Genomic DNA, 19,771 nt, shown 5'->3' with positions numbered 1-19,771 from the left:
CACACTTCCTAATCCTTCTAATCTTTTCAAACAGTTCCATTCCCCGGTGACTAAGCATTCAAATCTATGAGCCTATGTGGGCCATTCTTATTTAAACCACTACACTTGTGTTAGTCAGCTTTCCATCACTATGACAGCTTGCCTAAGACAAACGAAGGGAGGAAAAGTGTGTGTTGCTTCATGGCTTCGGTGGTTTCAAAGCGTGAGCACTTGGCTCCATTGTTTTGTGGAGCATGTTATGGTGGGGCTGCACATGGAGGAAACCTGATCATCTAGTGGCAACTTGGAAATAAAACAGAAAGAGGAAGAAGGGTTGAAGTCCCAATATCTGCCTTGAGGGCCAACCCTTGATGGTCTAACTTAAAGGCTCCACTGCCTCTCAACAGGGCCACAGGCTGGAGACCAAGCACTTAGCATGTGGGACTCTCAGAGACAGTTAATATCCAAACCATAACAGAACTCAAGATGACGTCATTAGGGATTGATTTCTGAAACACATGGGTCATAACCAGTGGTCAGAGTCAAGTCCTGGTCCACAGTGGGCAAAACAAGCAAGCATAACTCCTTGAAGGTTTACTCCTTTTTTCTATAAGGAAAAGTGCCATCTGCCATGCAAGAATATAACATTTCATTGAGAAATCTTCTAAAAATATATTGTACATTCTCAACAGAATATAATTCATCTCTTCCTGCCATGGGAAACAGTGTTTCCTGGTGCTTCGGAGCACTGCTGGCCTTGGCCATGAATCTGGTGAACTATGTAGAGTGGGGGTGGGGCTGAGAGTAATAGCAGGAGCCCACGGAAGAAAGGATCTTGGCTGTGAGACATGACATCGATGACCTTACCAGAGACCAACAGTAGAACTAGCTTTAAGGTAGATCGTGGACCAATGAAATGACTCAGTGGGTAAAAGCACCTACCTCATAAACCTGGTGAGTTGGGTTCCATCCCCAGAACCCACAGTGAAAGGAGAGAATTGAGTCCAGGAAGTTGTCTTCGGACCTCCACATGTGCGTACACACACACACACACACACACACACACATACACATACACATACGCACGAAGAGACAACACTCTCAGAGCTGTTCTACAAGGCTCCAAGGGCAAGGTCCTGTTCTCCTGCTGGACAATGTACTGCTGACTCCTAAGCCCAACACCAGAGCCAAAGCCAGAGAAGAGTCAATGAGGCAAAAGCCTCGTTCCAGATCCTAAATGCTAGTATACAACCCTCAGAATGCCAAATGAGCCTGGGGGCTTTCTCCAGCTCTGAGTCTCGTTCAGGAACCTCCAATGATGTGCTTGCTGATGGAAAAACACATGATGGCCTGAGGCTCATCTTTCCTGAGTTTAAGGCTCCACTTGGGGAGGGGGACCCTAAAGGGGGCTGTTCTGAGGAATCATGCTATACCTCTTCCTGTGAAAGCAGGAAGTCAGCTTTCAACCTAGCCCACACCTGCATACCACACACACCACACACACCACACACACACACACACACACACACACACACACCTACTATTTTAAGTGAGTAAAGACCCCCCTGGAACAGTATTCAAATGCCCCTCCCTGCTCTCTGCCTTTGGCCTCTCACATTGGATTCCCCAGAGCCTAGCATTTGAGAAGTGAAACTTCTCAACATGCCACCCCTTTCATGAGGAGGGAGGAAGAACCGCGGAGGCCTTTGCATTGGGCTTGTTTAGCATTGCTCACACACAACCCCTCATCATGAACAGTGTTGCAGCTGCCCTCCTTGTGTGGACTCTGACTTCTCCCAGCAGTAGTGGCCATGGCAGAGAGGAATCTTGGCCCACTCATATGGCCTGCAGCGGTGGGGGCTTGGAAGTATTCTACCAGAGTTGCGGTAAGGTTTTATGAAACGTTCGTTTGGGTTTACAGGGAAATTAAAGCCTACAGGTGTGGACAGCGTGAGCACTAAGTTGGTGTGGGGGCGGAACGAGGTTATCGGCAGCCCGGTGCTTTCTCGAGGTGCAGTGAGGCTTTGAGGGCCATGGGCAGCTCTTGGGAGCTGTGAGGAAGGACAGTGGGACAGACTGCTGAAAATAAAATGACAAAAAAAGAGAAATTCACAGTCTTGATATGGGGCCCAGTCTAAGGGCTCAGCTCCTCCAAGAACAAATGATCGGTGATCTTCCAACAAGGTTTTCTTCCCAAATCTGCACCTGGGATGGCTCTCCAGGGCACCCATTGCATCCAGCAATGCAAACTGGGAAAGCGTCAAGTCATTTTTATCAAAGGATCTCTGTTCTTCAGCCGCCGCCTCCAGAGTTCTTGTCACGTGTGCCGCACCACCCATTAAAGCAGCAAGCACTCCGGAAGTAGCATCGGGTGCCAGGGCTTCCCTGGGAATCAAGACAGCAAACGGGGGTGCTGTGGTCTGACTGCGTCCTGGAGCATGTATTAGAAACGTAGTCCCCAGTGCCACCATTTGGAGAGGGGGCACATACTGGGAAGAGTTCAGCTGAGAGGGCTCTGGTGTTGGCACCAGCAGCCAGAACTCAGGAGCGGGTTAGTTATACAGTCCGAGTTTGGTGTCTCCCCTTATCCTCTTCCTTCTGTGATGTTACGACACCCGTGGGGAGAAATGAGTCTTCGAATCCATTTTCAATGGCAAGGAAAAGAACCAGCTTGTGGAAAGGCAGGCTTTAATGAAGCCTGGCAATCTTCAGGAAGATGGGGCAAACGTGGCTTGAGATGAAGAATGGGGAGGGGAGAGACTGAGCCCCAGTATCGGTCCCACCATCATAAGCTGGGAGTAACGAAAGCAACTTTTGAGCAAATAGCTGATCCTGACTTCTGCTACCCAAAGAAGAGACACAGGTGGTCAGTTCGGTTTCTGGGGTAATACTTGTTTGTTCCTTTTAAAAGTAACATTGAAGTGCATTTTAAAAATTACAAATAAGAAAAAGAATGTTTGCTGTTCTCAGGGTAAATGGGAGCCTAGACTGCTGGCGACAAGTTCATTTAAGGTGTGGGGTGACAGCAAGAGCTGAGGTGGACTAGTTGGGATTTGATTCTCCAAATCATTCAGTCTCGTGTCATTGGCTAGTCTGTGTCCCAGATGCCCCCTCAGACTGCAGCCAAGTCTCCTGAGTCCTTTCACTCACCTGGAGAAGAGGCAAGAAGATTGCGTCTGTTGGGACATAAGGGCTGCCTCACTGTCTGGGATGGTGCATCTATCTGGAGGTGGACCTTCTCCGAAGAGTAATAAAATTTCAGGGATAAACCCTGGGCACTTAGAATAAAGGAACAGAGGAGATGGAGTTTTCTTCCAGGAACAGTGGGAGAATCAGCCAATGAAACCAAAGGATAGATGCTTTGTGGAATGGATGTCGCAGAGGCGGGTGTCAGGTACCAGGGGACTTGTGATTGGAAGAGAGTTAGCTTTGGGTCATCTAACATAAATTTAAACTTAAAGAATGATAAAGGCAGCTGGACAAAACCTCCTACTTGAAGGGTCTGCCTGTGTGTGTCAAAGACCGCGATACTTAGTGGTTCATTAACGTGATCCTTGCTTTATAAGTGTGTTAGCATGGGGCCAGAGACGCTAGCTGACTTTGTAAAGGCTCACCAGCTAATACTGAATAAAGTATGCTCCCAGGGGCACAGAGAAGACAAACATTGAGTAAATATTTGTGGAATTAAAGCACATCCATCACTGGCCTCTCTAAAACAGCCATGCTCTTAACAACCCTGGTGTGCAGTTTTGTTGTTGGGAGAATGGTATAGAGGACCGTGGAGGAGAGTTCACAGAGGGAATAGGGTGTAAAGGCGACAGAGGCCGTGGCATGACCAGACTGAGTTCAGGGAGCTGAGAAATGATGGGCGAGATAGAGACAGCGCGCCTAATGAGGGAGAGTTGCCTGTCTTTGGCTGAGGAGCCTCCACTTTGGAAAGATCCCTTGGGTATTTACTAGGGATGTGGATATTTCAATGGAGCCTGTTTATGGTTAGAAATAGGGTTTGTAGCTGGGAGTCATGATAGTTTAGGAAGGTTTTTCATGATCATCATGAAAACCATTCAAAGGTATTTAGACTGAGGGAATCAGTAGAAAGGAAAGGTGAACCCTAGAAGCTCCCACAGGGGTGGCGGTGACTCTGTCTTCTGAAAGGCCACGAGCTTTTGGAGGTTGAACAGCTGTACACTCCTGGATACAGACTGTACACTACTACTAGGTTTGCAGGGCAGCAGTCTCAGTCAAAGGCTGCCTGGTGTGGCACTCTGGCCACTGTGGTTCTGCGGCAGTGTTAGCACCTCAGGGGCTTCTGGGATCCAGCTGCGAGCCCAGAAACAGAGTTGCTGTGGTCTTCTAGGGTAGTGCTTCATTTATCTCTGTTTTTTCACTTGTGATTTTAGTTCCAAGAGAAGGGGACTTTAAGCTAGAAACTGTTTTCTGAATCATTAAAAAAAGAAAACCCTTCAAGAGACAGAACAACCATCAGAAGCGATTTCTGATGTTAGATACAAACCAGGAAGCCAGGTGCAGTGGTTCATGCCTCGAATCCTAATACTTGGGAGGTGGAGGCTGGAGGATGTGGGAGTTCAAGGTCATCCTTGATTCACAGAGACTTTGAGGCCAGCATGGCCATATGAGACCTGGCCTCAAAAATATAATAATAATAATAAATAATAATAATTAGGAATAGTTACAAAATAAAAAATCTAAACAGGAAGTGAGAAAAATTTTCTGAAAAGCAGAAGTCTGAACTTGTTCAAGAAAGAGAACTGTAAAAAAAGAAGCCAGTGTTGTGAGATCAAAATGCAAGAACATTCAGGGATCTTCCTACATTAATTCATAAAATAATATTTTTAAAAGCCTAGGAGTGTGGCCCCAGTGCCTACTAGCATATTACTCACATGCAGCCTCTAGTACTCAAAGAAATAGCGTAGATTATAAAAATACTTATGAAAAGGAGAGAAGTCAATGGCAGCGGAAGAAATAGGGTGAACAGGAGAGCAGGAGGCAGTGTTATGGACAGAATGTTTGTGCCTCCCACCAAAAGAATTCATCCGCTAAGAGCAATGAGATGTCTGCAAGCCTGATAACCTGAGTTGATTCCTGGAATCCATGTTGTGGTGGAAGGAAGAAGCGATTCCACACAGTTGTCCTCTGAGCTCACACATCATATCAGGGGTATGCCCACACTCATGATCATACATCATTCACTCATACACACACTCACACAATAATAATGAAATTTTAGTTTATATCTTACATCCTACCTCTAAGATGATGGTATTAGGAGGAAGGGCTTTTGTAAGGCAATTAGATCATGAAAGCAGAACCCACAGGAATGGGATTTTTCTTTTACAAAAGAGACCCCCTGGAGCCAGAAGCCCACACCAGGGACCCAGTCCTGCTGGGCACTCTGATCTCAAACTTGTGAAAACTTGAGAACTCTGAGAATACCAGTTGTTGCTCAAGCCACTCTGTCTATGGCAACTTGTCACACAACCCTGAGCCAAGGAAACCAGAAGCAAGTAAGGAAGCACATAGGACAGATGAATCAGGTGAGAGACAAGGGCTCAGGATCTGGAGTCAGCCAATCTCATGCAAACTGTTAGGGAAGACGCTAGTCTCGGGCCCTTGTTGCTGAGGTGTTTGTCCCCACGCATGTTCCAAGTTTCACTTTACTGACTAAAATAGAACGCACTGGGGCTGAGGACATAGCTTAACTAGTAACGTGCTTGCTATATGACCATGAAGACCTGAGTTCACGCCCCGAACTCATGCAGACATGCTAGGCGTGGTGTGTGTGCTCATAATCCTAGCACAGGGGAGGAAGAAGTAGATGTGTCCCAGGAACTCACTGACATGCCAGCCTAGCCCAGCTGTGAGTGTCAGGCCAGATGGAAGACTCCGTCTCAAAAATTAAGGTGGTCAGCACCTGAAGAACAATGCATGAGGTTGACCTCTGACCTCTCTCTATATGCACACACAGACAAGACACAAACACACAACATACATGTACACACAAAAACAAGTAAAAAAAATTATATACATATATACATATACATGTACATATATATATATAATTTTTTTCAAGCACTCATTAATCATTTCAGGGTTCTGAAGAACAGAAGTGTAAAGTAAGTTTCTCTGGGTCACAGTGCTGCCCAGGCCTCACTCCCTTAGAGGCTCTAAGGGAGAAAATAACTACACTTTCCAGTTTGCAGTCTGTCTCTGAGTTCGAGGCTCTTCCTTCGTCTTCAGAAGCAGACCTGTAGCTTCTTGTCATCACATTGCTTTCCTGAGCTATGGCAAAGCCCTCTACCTCCTTCTTGTGAGATATTTGTATGAGGGTGACCTCCCAAACATGAGATTCGTAACTGTGATGGCCACCTCTCTGACCATATACAGTAGCATTCACAGGTTCTAAAGATGAGGACTTGGTTGATTTTAGTCATCATTTTCAGCCTACTACAAGAGGCATAGTATTTTACCTCACAAGGCTGTGGAAGGATTCAATGAAAAGAACCATAGGAAAAGTTCTCCAAATATACTACATACTTAATAAATTTTTGCTGTTGGTAACTTTATGTGGTATGATACAATCAATAGAATAGTGGTTCTCAGCCTTCCTAATGCTGCAACCATTTAATACAGTTCCTCATGTTGTGGTGACCCCTCCCCACACTCATAAAATTATTTCGTTGCTACTTCATAACTATGATTCTGCTACTGTTATGAATCATAATATAAATAATCTGACATGTGACACGGAGAGGGGTGGCCACCCCCAGGTTGAGAACCCCTGCAATAGAAGTGTATCTGACTATAGCCCTCATTGAAAGCAAATCAAACAAGGAAATGACATTTCCAAAACAAACCAGTTTTCAAGCTGGTTTGAAACTTTGTCCAGTTCTGAGGGAGAAACAATGAGAGAAACTTTACCCTGAATGGCTAGCTTCCTGGGTGACATGTCTAAGCGGTGCCACTGTCCCCTTAGTGTAGATGAAGGCCTAGAATCAGGACATACATCGAAGAGCCATCTACAACCTTCCCGGGGTGCCAGCTCTCAGAGGGCCACTGGCTCGTTCTGAAAGTTTGGTTGCCATAGGAATAAACGAGCCATCCATTCCCCCAGGAAATCCTCCCTAACCATTGTTGTGGCGGCTGTGGGGTTTGTTAGCAGGTTTTCCATGGGGGTTAGATTGCAGGGGTCTAGGTGATAGTACCTGACGAAGCTTGAGACTAGACACCATTCTTACCACTTCACATGCTTTTCACGGACTTTGTCAACAAGGAGGCAGAGACCATAGGCTCCACGTCATGTGCCCAAGCAGCTTCATGCTCCCTTTTGTTTTATCTGATACTCACGGACAACCTTGCCACAGAAAGTGTTCTTGGGAACAGTCTGCATCAAGGAACTGCCGGCTGTAGCCTGCAGACCTCTCACACGTGGCCTGTGAGCTAAGAATTACTTCATTTTGTTTGGAGGTTCTAGCAGGGGAGCGCAGCTACTCGTATACCCTTGACCGAGGACCGGTCCTCTATTCGGGGAAGGTCGTCCTCTGCGACCGAGCGCGCAGCTTCGGGAGGGACGCACATGGAGCGGTGAGGGAGGAAGGGGACACCCGCCTAGCCAGCCAGATCAGCCGAATCAACCCTGGCGATCAATGGGGTGACAGATGTCGCAGCCAGATCGCCCTCACATCCAAATTACTTCATTTTTAAATGATTAAAGAATTCAAAATAAAGAATGACGCTTCTGTTACTATGAAAAATACCTGACATGACCAACTTTTAAAAGTTAGTTTATTTTGGCACATCAGGTTGAGGTTTCAGTCTGCGACTGTTTGTACCCATTGCTTTGGGCCTTTGGTGAGATACTCTTCATTTCAGGAGTGAGGAAAACAGACCACCACACAAGCAGGAAGTGAAATGATGGAAGAAGAGACCAGGTTTCTCTGTTCCCTTTGAGGGCATACCCACAGCGGCCTATGGACTTCTATTGACACTCTTCCTGAGGAGATTTGAACAAACTCACCACGGAGAGGGAACTGATGACAGACTAAAGTGACAGTGTCCCCAAAGTCCAACTTGGTGAAGCAGTGAGTGTATTAGGGTTATTTACAGGAGTGTAGGTGAGGATGCAGGAGCAGGGATGACTGAAAGGTAGTTACATCGCTAAAAGCCCATGCCAACACAATTGAGACTCACAAAAGCTGGAGCCCTGGAACTGCCCGCACTGTCTGAAGGCAATGTGATAGGTCAGAGGCTCATCTCCTCAGGAATCCTTACTGCTTACATAACCTTGGTGTGTGTGTGTGTGTGTGTGTATGTGTGTGTGTGTGTGTGTGTGTGTCCTGTACATCTGGTAAATTTCAGAAACTCTCCAAGATTTTTTTTGAGTTGTCTTCTCCCTGAGTCTTAAGGAGCCTCCTTTTAAGTCTTTCTGAGTTTTGGTGAGCTTCCTTCCACAGTTGAGCCAATTGCAGGAAATTTCAATGCAAATTCCTACCAGGCCCCACCTCTTCAATGTTCTACCATCTACTGATGACTCCACATTAGTGAACAAACCTTTCACACAAAGGCCACTGGGAGACATTTGAGATCCAAACTAAAGCACTGTGGTACATGAAGACTGCATGAAATTTAAACGTGTGTATCCATAAGTAAAGTTCTTTTGGCACACAGCTTCATTCATTTATGTATTATTATTGATGACCATTCATGTGCCATAACAGCAATTCTGAATGGTGTGACCTTGACCATGAGCTGTGCGCAGCCTTAGATACTAACCATCTTTATAGACGCAGTTGGTCAAAGGTAGGAAAGAATCTCTTAAGATTGTCACTAGATCAGATCATCAAGTTCCAGATCTTCTAGGTGGAGAGTGGCTGTATGAACACATGAAGCCTAAAACTACCATTAGTAAGAAATCTGTAGGCCTCCTCTGAGAGAATCATCGTTGTTATAATGATCTCCCTCTTAAGTATCTGGAGTTCCAGCTTTCGTGGGTCTCACCCATGTTGGTGTGGGCTTTTGCTGATGCAGCTGCCTTAAGTATGTTATTTTACAGTTAGTGGTCCCTTACAATGTCTCATGTGACCCTCACAAGAAAATCCTAGAGGGAGATTAAATGTGGATCTCTATTCCTAGATGTAGAAACTGGGCTACATATATAATAAGTAAACAAGAAAATGTGACTGAGCCTAATACAAATTTAAGAGTTCCAACTCCCCCTCTCCTGGCATTCTAATAGGCAAACATCTAGGAAGGGGAAGAGAAGAGGGAATACCTTCTGACCAAAGAACAGTTTTTCCTCCTCCCACCCCCACCATCACCCTCTCCATCTCTTTACATAGTCAGAATTGGCTCAATTTGGCTCTTTTCCGGCAGCCATCAGGGACCTCTAGTATCTGTAGAGGACCCACACACTAACATTTGCAATGATGTGTCTCAAGTTGCAAGATTGAATATAGAAATGGCATCCCCCCAAATTAAAAAAAAAAAAAGCCAATTGGGAATGCTTTTGCCAGTATGAATGGTGTGTTCGCCAGTCAGGCAGGGCCTTCCTGTGCGGTTGGCATGCATATTTCCTAAGGAAGCCCATTTCCCACACACAACAACAGGTTCCCCTTTGGAGTAGTTAGTGAAGAGAAGAAGGATGCTCTATTATGGGCAGAATGTTGTGGATGATGCCATAGGACCCAGCCAGCTCCTAAGAGTTCCCAGGGTCTCAGGTGAGTGCTGCATCTGGTTCTCAAGCTTCAGTCTTTCAGCAAACATCTACCCAGGACAGTGGTTCTCAACCTTCCTAAAGCTGTGACCCTTTAATACAGTTCCTCAAGTTGTGGTGACTCCCCCAACCATAAAATTATTTTGTTGCTACTTCATAACTGTAATTTTGCTACTGTGATGAATCATAATGTAAATATCTGCTATGCAGGATAGCTGATATGCGACCCCTGTGAAAGGGTCGTTTGACTCTCAAAATGGTCGTGTCCCACAGGGTGAGAACCACTGCTCTGAGGAGACCAGCCTCGTTCACATCTATCTAAATAGCATTTCTAAGTTGTTGAAGTTTGCTTCGGGGTGCACAATTTACCTGACCTCCAAAATGTCCCTTAATTATGAAAGTCTAAATCTGATCACGCACATGCACCTGCATAATCCATCAAGGTAGTCAAACAGGACAATTAATCAGGCTTTAAGAATGCAAAACAATGCTGGCACAATCCCCCGTAGAATAGAGGGCAAACTACGAATGACCTACCTCCAGAACTCACTGAACAAAGCATATGGATAAAGTGTTCATCAAAAGTTTTAAGGTGCCTTGAGAAGCAAGGAATAAGGAAAGGGGGACTGCTTTCCCCAGAACCTGATAATTCTGAAGTAAAGGAGTAACAAAACCAATATCAAAGAAACAACATAATAACATCAAAAAGAATCACAGGCTATGTAACCATTTAGCAATGCTTTCAAATCCTGCACAGAATGTAATCTCTCTCAGTTTATGCTGTTGTTCAATAAAGGAAAATATTGAGAGATGGAAAGAGAGAAAGAGAAGGGAGAGAGGGGGCAAGGAGAGAGAAAGAGGGAGGGAGGGAGAGAGAGAGAGAGAGAGAGAGAGACAGAGACAGAGACAGAGACAGACAGAGACAGAGAGAGACAGAGAGAATGAATCCCAGGATGATAAGTTTGGGCATGCAGGATGCAGGTTGAACAGCAGACTACCTGGAACAGGGTGCTGCCTTTTGGGTCAAATTTTAAAACAGGAAGTTGACTTAGAAAATATAAGAGGTTTGGTAATGAGATGCAGATTTTTTTTTTTTTTTTTGAAAGTTAGAATGGATGCTGGAAGGGAAGCAATCCCTATAGATAGGTTCCTGGGAGCCCACCACTGGGACCCTCGAGTGGTTTCATTTAATGGAAACCACTTAGAAGCCAAGCTTGCAGGGTGGTATGAATTCTCCTGAGCGCATTAAGAAAGAGATGCTAAGTAACTCAGCGAGCAGAGGGAAGAAAGCCAAGTCTGCGGTTCTAAAGAGGCCTCTTTAGTGGACAAGAAATAAGTGTGTTCTGAAAGGCTAGCCACTGCCCTTTCCAGCCATATGAAATCCCCATAGACACCTGGCTCTGTTCATGTTTGAAGAGGAGACTCTTGGGAGAGGCCGATATGGGGAAGACTGTGCTCCAGCTCAGCAGCTGGTTTTCAGTGAGCACACCCCCAACACCACAGGCAGCATGGGGTCCTGGACATGGCTACCATTCAGGCCTTTGGAGGGGCGGGGTGCAGGGCATGGGACACCAGAGTCTGGAAAACGGCCTTCAGTGAAACATCCTTTGCAAGCTCCAACATCACAGTGATGAAGGAACACACAGCTGTCAGAGGTTGTCTGACCCCTAGACAGCAGCATCTGGGAGGCAGAGCAACAGGTGCACCTCAAAGACCCAAGCAACAGGGCAGGGCTCTGTATGAGAAGAGAAGGGTGGACTGCTCAGTGATTTCATGCACTCGAGATTGGTGTTTTGCCTTTCCTAGATTCCTCCTAAGGTCAGATTCTGGATCTATACCCAGTAGCTTTGTGCTAGGGAACTGGAAATACCAAGCAGGTGCCCGAAGCATGCTGCAGCTAACCAGGAAGCAAATGTTTGCACATTTGTATGAGGCTGATGAGTGAGCAATGCACAAAGAACAACGTGCAGATTAGCGTGTAGCAGGAGTCCCTTGGCCTCTTAACCATGAGGATAGAGCGCCCAGAGCCACCTTCTTATGATGGCCACGAGTAATGCCCCCTTTCCCAATAGCTGAGGCCTTTCTTATCCAAATGGTTTCTGTGCATGTTAGTGACAATTTAGTCCTTTTTACTGTGTTTTAAAATGTCCCTTTAAACATGTGAGTGCTACTCACACAACTGCTATACTAACGTTTTACTCATTTAACAAGTTTTCACAGAAGTGCACATTATCCACAAATTTATCAATAGAATCTCCTTAAGTGTTTGCTGGAATACAACATATTTTTTTCCTGATTGCTTTAAAACATTGACTAGCAGAAAAAGTGTGTAGAATGATCACAAAATAATTTCACGACTGTTTTTTCTTAAACTTGTTTCAAAGACCCAAAACTATGGGTCTGGTTTCTTCATCTTTGTATTGACTCTTCCTTTCTTCTCTTTCTTTTCTGTTTGATATGAAGTCTCACGAACGCAGCCCAGGGTAACCACCATCTCTTGATCCTCCTGCCCACTCAGCTTCCTGAGTAACTGGTATTGGGGGTATAGACCATAGCACTGACATGATTACTCTTACCTATAAGGCTGATGCTTTCTTGCAGTTGTAGAGGTATGTGTGAGTATTTGTGTATGTAGCATGTTCCAGCTCAAAGAACACATGTTTTTGACTTACCAACCCGATGATTCTGGGCTTGGTGGCCAGTCATCAGGCTGAGTTCTCTTGGTATTAATGCTTCCTGAAGACCTCTGAAGACCCTTCTTCCCACAAAGCTCCCTCCATTTTCTCTTGGCCACTTTCTCTTTAAAAAGTATACCGAGGTTTGCTGGGTCACTGTTTTGTGATTCAACACCCTGCCATTATCTTATGCCTGGAGGCTTATGTTGACTGTGAACATCCCCACAAAATCCTCAGGGGGTCATTTAGAGGAGAGGACGGAGTTGCTCCGCGTGGTTAAGGCTCATCTTTACAAAACAGAGCTGACTTGTGATTAGCATTAAGCTGTCTTTCTACTTGTAGAGTCTGTGATTGCAGGCGACAGTCCAACTTTCCGTTGACTTTGGGGAAGTGTGCACTGGGGAAAGAACCCAGAGCCCGTGTGTGCTAGACAAGCACTCTGCCACAAGCTTTACCCTTAGCTCATCTACGGGGTTTTGAGATGGACCACTTGTGCTGATCCGTCCTTCTATTTTTCTCCAAGGCTGTCTGGCTCATTCACAACTCTTTGTCCTCACTCCTACTCATGTACAAAGATAGAGAAAACTTCGGCGTTCTCTCTGGTCTGTCCATATGGCTAAAGACATTCTGAATTCCAAAGAACTGAGAACGAGGCTTCATGCACATGAAGCACTTAGGATGTGACCCAGTTTCCTTCCCGTCTTTGTCGTCACTCAAACACTCCTGCTAAGTAATTCCTAGGGACAGAACCATGAGACATGAGATCTCAGAGACATCAAAACAGCAGTGTCATGTTTCATCCAGCACCAGCAACTTCCTGGTATCCTGAACACCACTGGCCACAGTCAGAGAAGGAGACACTGCACGGTTCTTCCTGACTGGTATTCTCTGTCTCGAACAGGTGTTGCAGGTCACACTAGACCGCCTGTAAAGCAGATATAGAGGACACTGGTCTTTTCCATCATAACCGCAGTGGATAGGAGGAGAGGGAGACATGCCCCTACAGGGAATGAGGGGCCTGAGCAGCTTTTGGGGATCAACTCAGTGTCTCCAGAGGCAAAGCTGTTGGTTTTGGCAGTCTGTCTGTGGCTTCTGGAGAAACACTGGAGTGTAGAAAAGTTGTCACTTGATGACTAATTTCCCCAAAGTCTGGCATTCTTCAGGGAGGCTTGGCCTCCTGAAAGGCCCTCTGATAGGCAAACCAGGGGTCTCTCATGGGCTGGAATAAGGTCAGGCCCTATAAAGCCTTGGGGATTCAGTATAAATGCCCCCTTGTTGAAAAGAGGATCCTCTGAGCCTGAAAGGCGGTATGTTCTAACTGTGGTCAGCAAGCCAATCAGTGGAAGAACCTAACAGAACCCTCCTGGTCAAGCTCAGCTTCCTTCCTCTTCAAACAGAAAACCCCCAAGAGAACTTGCCCAGTTTCAGATCTGAAATACCACATAAACCAAGACCAGAGCAAGGTCTCCGAAAAGCAAAATGTCTCTTTCCAGGCAGCTCATCTTGTAAAACAATTTGTCCAGGTCCCTTCCTGCCTAAGACCCTATAAAATATGAAGCTTTGCAGTTGCAAATGATTCATGAGACTCAGCTCTAGTTGAGAACACCGTAATTGTGGACTTTTCATGAGAATGTCATGTATTGTTTCCCCCTTTGTCTGTGAAGGGCACATTCTAAGATCCTCAAGTCTAGAGTGATGACCTTATGCATACTTAACTTTTTCTACACACATATACCTATGACAAAGTTTAACTTCTAAATAGTCCCAGTCAAAGTGACAACAGGCAACTAATAATAAAATAATTTTAACAACATGTCCTAATAATATTGCCACCAGCTACACTTGTACGTTAGGGTCATTACCAAGTAGGATGACAGTCATTTGAACACAAAGCACTCTGATTCCATGACAACCAATCAGAGAGCTGAGACAGCTACTAGGTGACTGATGTGTGAGTCCCATATACAGGGTGGATATGCTGGACACAGGGGACCGAGTGGGGTGGCGTGGGAGTCCATTGTGCTGCCCAGAAGAGTTTATCATTTACAGTTTAGAAATGGTTCGTTTCTGGAATTTTCCATTTTAATATGATTAGTTCACGATGGTAACAAATTGTGAAACATAAAACTGCAGATGGCGAACAGCTACTGAATTTTTCATAAAATATGAGAAGGAAAAATGCTTGTTTAGAATAAGGGCTGCACCTTCTATGACAGGAACCTCCTTGGGGAACCTAACAACTTACAGTAAACACATACTGTGTCGGGGGAGATCTGTGAAAGTTATTACAGTGACTTGGGCCCCTTGAGCCTGAAGGTGTGACACCAGAGCCTGCATCTTCTGTTCTTTCCTCCATATATGGGAGAACTAGCTACAGACAACCAACCTCAGCCATCGGACAAATACACACGCTTCCGCCACCACCCCCTCTACTGGGATGGATCATCTGCCTTGGGTCTGAATCACTGGGTGGAAGGTGTTCTAGGAGGGAGACTAAGTTCCAGCTGACCCACAGTGAGCCGTTTGGAATCCAAGCAGAATGGGCAGGAAGGTCATTTTCCAGTGGCAACAATGGCTTTTCCACCTCACATGTGGATTGAATTTTAACTAAATTGAAGGGTATTCATGGATAAATAGAGTTGGTGTTTTCAGAACACACCTGAAGAGAAGACTGTCAGTCACTCTTGATTTATTTGATCCAGTGGTTGAATATTGCACAGCTGGCAGGCAAGAATCAAAACTGTGCCTGAGGTTTGAGAACCAGTAAGCAGAAGGAGCAGGAGATGCCTGTGTGTGTTATCCAATGGCAAGCTTTCAGGGGACTTCCTTCTTGGGGCAGTAAGCCAGGAAGGGTGGCAGGAGCGTAAGGGAGAGCTAGGCAGCCATAGCTGCTCTCCCGCTACCCCATAGATCTATATTTCACCCCTGTCCGAGGGGTTGGAGCTGAAGGTCCGAAACACAAGGGCCATCAACTTGACGATGTTAGGAATGAAACCATGAATTCTGCTCTTTTTCTGATCTAGAGATAATGTGATGTGACATCCTTTTCCAGATGAAGGGAGGTAGCAGTGAGTTTCAGTCGCCAGTCAGCCCGCAGGTACAGGGGTAATGATAGTCTACAGTACACTCTGTTGCTAAGCCATGTTGTTGATAGGTTGGGGGTATTACATGCCTTTTCAACTTCTGATGAGTTTATAAGGCTGTGGCCCCATCATAAGCAGGGGAGGGGGGTGTTTCTGTAACTAAAGGAGAAAGCTAATTGTGATTTACAGTGTGAAATCTCAGGCACTCACCTCATCCCCAATGGGACTCTGATGTTCGGCTCCACCTAAGAGCTATGTGTACCAGTGAGGTCTGTGATGTCCTATTTCCTAATTTTTCAAAAGAAACCAAGACTTAACCCACAGATACAATGCCCTAATTTACATATATGGAAACCGGCCTGGTTTTGAGCACAATGAGAATCCACAAAACACATCCAAAAGCCACAAATAACACTGAGTGCCACCACTTTCAGCCTCTGCTAGAGAGGGAAGGGTTCAGTGGGGCCACACCCTTCTACACCACTCCCTCCCTGCAACTCTCCCAACTCTGAGATCTGCTCAACATCTCCAAGAGCACCTGGAGGTCAGTTTGAGCATCACATCATCCTTTGTATCAAGCAGGCCTCCACATAAACCCTCCAGGGGTCCAAACATAAAATAGTTATGCATCCCCTTGTTCAGACAGCAATAGTCTCACCAGCCCATAGCCCAGTGTTCAAGTCTGCCTAGTTCATGCTGATTCCATCCCATCTGGATACCTGGAATTGCTAGTTAAATTTAGTACTAATTTTGGTCCGAATCTATTAAAATGCTTCTTGATATTTACAAATGTCATTAAATATTTTTTCTTTCCTATTATTTTTAAAAATTAATTTATTCTTTGGCAATTCCGTGCATGTGCCTAATACACTCTGGTTACACTCAGCCACCCTCTCTTACCCCTGCCAATCCCCACAACTCTCTCTCTCTTCCCACTAAGTCCCCATCCCATTTTCACATCTTTTTGTTTTTGCTTCACAACCCACCCAGGTTCAACCACAGCCCCTCTTGTAGGCATAGCTGTGAAGCTATCCACTGTAGCATGAATAATTCACCAGCAGCCATCATTACTAAAGACAATGACTTCCTTTTCCAGCAGTCTACAACTGCTAATTGCTCCCCTGTGTGGGGGCTGCATTCCCCTGAGCTCATCCCTCAACTCTGACTGAATGTTTGAAGGCTTGGTATTGTGCAGACCTTATGTAGGCAACTCCAGTTGTGAATTCATAAATAGTCAGGACCTTGAGATCCCCAGAAGACAGTATTTCCATTTAGCAAAACAAAAGTAGTACGTTTACCCCGGGTGCCTATGACCTCCCCAGCCATAGGCCTTTAAATAGGTCTCCAGTACCAGGCAGGAATTCTTTGCTGGGGAGGGGCCTCTGAATCAATCAGAAGTCAATTGGTTTACTCAATAATCATGCTACTTTTATACCAATGGGCACATCTTGCCTGGAAAGTTGAAATATATATATTTCTTAAAAAGAATGAAAAGTAAGAAAGCAACCATAAATTATGCTAGTGATGAACCACATCTGACTTATTTTAGAACAAAATGCACAGCCTGTACTCAATATAAACTAGAAGGATTGGCTTGAATATTGCTGACGTTAAAGGCTTCTCCGGAAATGGCTGCTAAAACAAGGCACTGGGTACAAACTTGTTTGAGAAATGGTCCCTAGGAAACCCCAGAATGAGAATGAAGAGGTGAGACATGCAAGAAAACAAGGCTAATCCAAGTGACCACTGTCATAAACAAATCTCAATCCTGCTGAGGACCTCAGGAAGCCTCAAAATGTCTCTTCCAAACTGGGAGAGCTGGGGTATTGATCTGTCAGCTCGCAAGAGCTATTCCCAGAGACATTTCTTCTCAACACTTCCACTTTAACCGTGTTAATGAGACAGGCTTACTCTTATACCAAGAGGTGTAGAAGCAGCAAGTCATAAGAGTTTGCAGGAAGAAATCTTTGGTGGCATTAAATGCTATGTGCTTTAGTTCATTCAAGCTACTAAACAAAATACCTTAAATTGGGTAATTTATGGGCAATAGAATTTTAATGCTTGGTTATAATTTATTTATTAATTGGGCATGGATTCCTTTCTGTGGAGTGGGCATCAAATCTGATCAGAAATCAATTGGTTACCCCCATCAGAGTCATGCCCCTGTTGTGCCAGTGGGTGAATGTTTTATTTTATTGAATTATATTAGTTAAATAGATATGCTGGCTAAGAATCCAAGGCAAAGGCAAATTTAACATCTGGTGAGAGTTTGATCTCAGCTTCTTAGATGCTACCTTCTGATTTTGCCCTCATGGTGGAAGGTGGAAGGGGCACACAAGTTTCTTCAAGCATCCTTATAAAATACTAACTAACCCCACTCATGAAGGACTAACAACCTCCTAGAGTCCTTGCCTTCCAGTACCACTGCCTTGAAGGTTAGTACTCTGCTACAACGCCCTTGAACATTTGAATTGCACACTGAATTACTGAATACACACAAACATGTTGATGAACAGGACACTGGTAAAAGAGAGATTGGCATCATTCACCAAAAAGATGATCTACCCAGAAAAGCTGTGTGGAATGGGCAGTTTCTAAAAGCTATCATAGGCATCTGTCTTGCTGGATAATACTTGGATATGAGGGATGCCATGGAGCACAAATCATTTTCAATACATAGCTGAGCTTGTATTGAAAGGACTAGGGGAGGGCTTCTCTAGAAGCAAAGTCTAATACAAAACCAAAACAAACTACAAAACAATTAAAAAAAATAAAAAGCAGAATTATAAGAGGATACCGGAGCTTTGAGGGCCCTCAGAGAACTGGTCACCTTCCATGGACTAGAACTGAGGTGTTAATGACTGTGCTGTAGTTAGCAACAGTGACCTGCACCATGTAAGGCAGAAAGTTGACCCTTCATGAACATACAACCTTCTTAGTGCAGTAGCCATAAATTTATTTTCCAATGAGTAAAAACCAAGTACTACTGGACAAGGGAATCTGTTTAACTCTTCTGGGTCACTAGGGAAATTATGTGTCCATGAGCGTGAGCAGTTCCAGATATGATAACGCATAGGCTTGGGCCCAAATGTATATGTACTATCTTTTTGGTTCAGGAAATCCCAGGCCCAGAAGTTAAAGTGGTTTTTGATTGAGAACATCTGGAGCGTATTGGCAGAGAAACAAACACCCTCCGTTTATGTTTCACTGGCATGCTAAAGATTCCATGAGCTCGGGGTCCAAAATCTAAAAACAGAAGGGAATAAATTATAGTTGGCAGAAAACTCAAATGCAAGAGACATATCTTGAGAGGTATTAGAATTTGGAAATACAGACACATAATATAAATAATAATAAACTTGTTTAAAGAATTAGAAGTGGGAATTTCAGAGTATGAGAGACGAAAATTACAGTATCAATAAATATCAGGGAGACTTAACAAAATAAAGCCCCTTAGCATGGAATATTTAATTGCTGAAATAAAGAATGGTAGCTAAGTTAAAATGGAGCTTTAAAAATAGCTGGAAAGATGTTATCAGACTCGGCGAGAGGTGTGTTACTGGATATACATCACGGAGGAACGGAGAGACGGAAAATATGAGCTACTACAAAAGGAACTAAGGAAAGGGCAATTGCTAAGCAAAAACTTGGTTCCTTTTCTGGAACTCTGAAAGGTATGCATTTTCGGGTTCAGCACACAATCCCCACGCAGATTCACAAGAGGGACTCCATAGCCTGCCAAAGAGAAACAAATTACCTAACAATAAATTACAATTAAGCTGAGAACAGACTTATAAATAGCATTATCACCATCCCCAGAGAAGAAAGAGAAGAACCTTTGGCCCAGAATTTTATACATAGTTCAAATGCCCATCAGTAATGGGAGAGAATTAAAGATCTTCTGCACAAACAAAATCTAGAGCACATTCCCAGCAGTGATCCTAGAAGTCAGTTCTGAGGGGGGAAGATGGGCCATGATAAATAACAATTGACCAAATTAACCAGATTTTAAAAAGTACCCAAGAATACCAGATTGCCTTGTTAAAATGAGCTATCTGTCTTCTAAAGAAATCTATCCAAGCTACCACTCTGCAGTGGGCATTATATTTAATGGCAGAACACAAAAAGCTTTTTGTTTAATATTTTTTAAAGGCAAAAATATCCACCATCATTTCTATCCAACATCCTATTGAAGGCCCCTATCAGAACAATGAGATGAAATATGTTTATGGATCTGAGAGGTAAACAGAGCATATAAAAATTTTGTAATGTGCATCCACATGGAAAAATCTAGTTAACGAATC

The 19,771-nt window shown here is 44.5% G+C and overlaps 1 protein-coding gene across 1 annotated transcript in view; it reads left to right on the top strand.

Moving 5' to 3' along the window:
* The first annotated feature begins 1,669 nt into the window (after positions 1–1,669).
* Positions 1,670–19,771, top strand: part of Ly86 (lymphocyte antigen 86) — a 67,461-nt gene continuing 49,359 nt past the window's right edge. Inside the window, exon 1 of the mRNA XM_059262306.1 lies at positions 1,670–1,865. Within this exon, the coding sequence (XP_059118289.1) occupies positions 1,730–1,865 (136 nt within the window). The 5' untranslated portion in view covers positions 1,670–1,729. The remainder of the gene's footprint in view (positions 1,866–19,771) is intronic.

Source organism: Peromyscus eremicus, chromosome 5 (genome assembly GCF_949786415.1).
Source record: "Peromyscus eremicus chromosome 5, PerEre_H2_v1, whole genome shotgun sequence".
Taxonomy (NCBI): domain Eukaryota; kingdom Metazoa; phylum Chordata; class Mammalia; order Rodentia; family Cricetidae; genus Peromyscus; species Peromyscus eremicus.
This window is presented reverse-complemented; position numbering and strand designations above follow the sequence as displayed.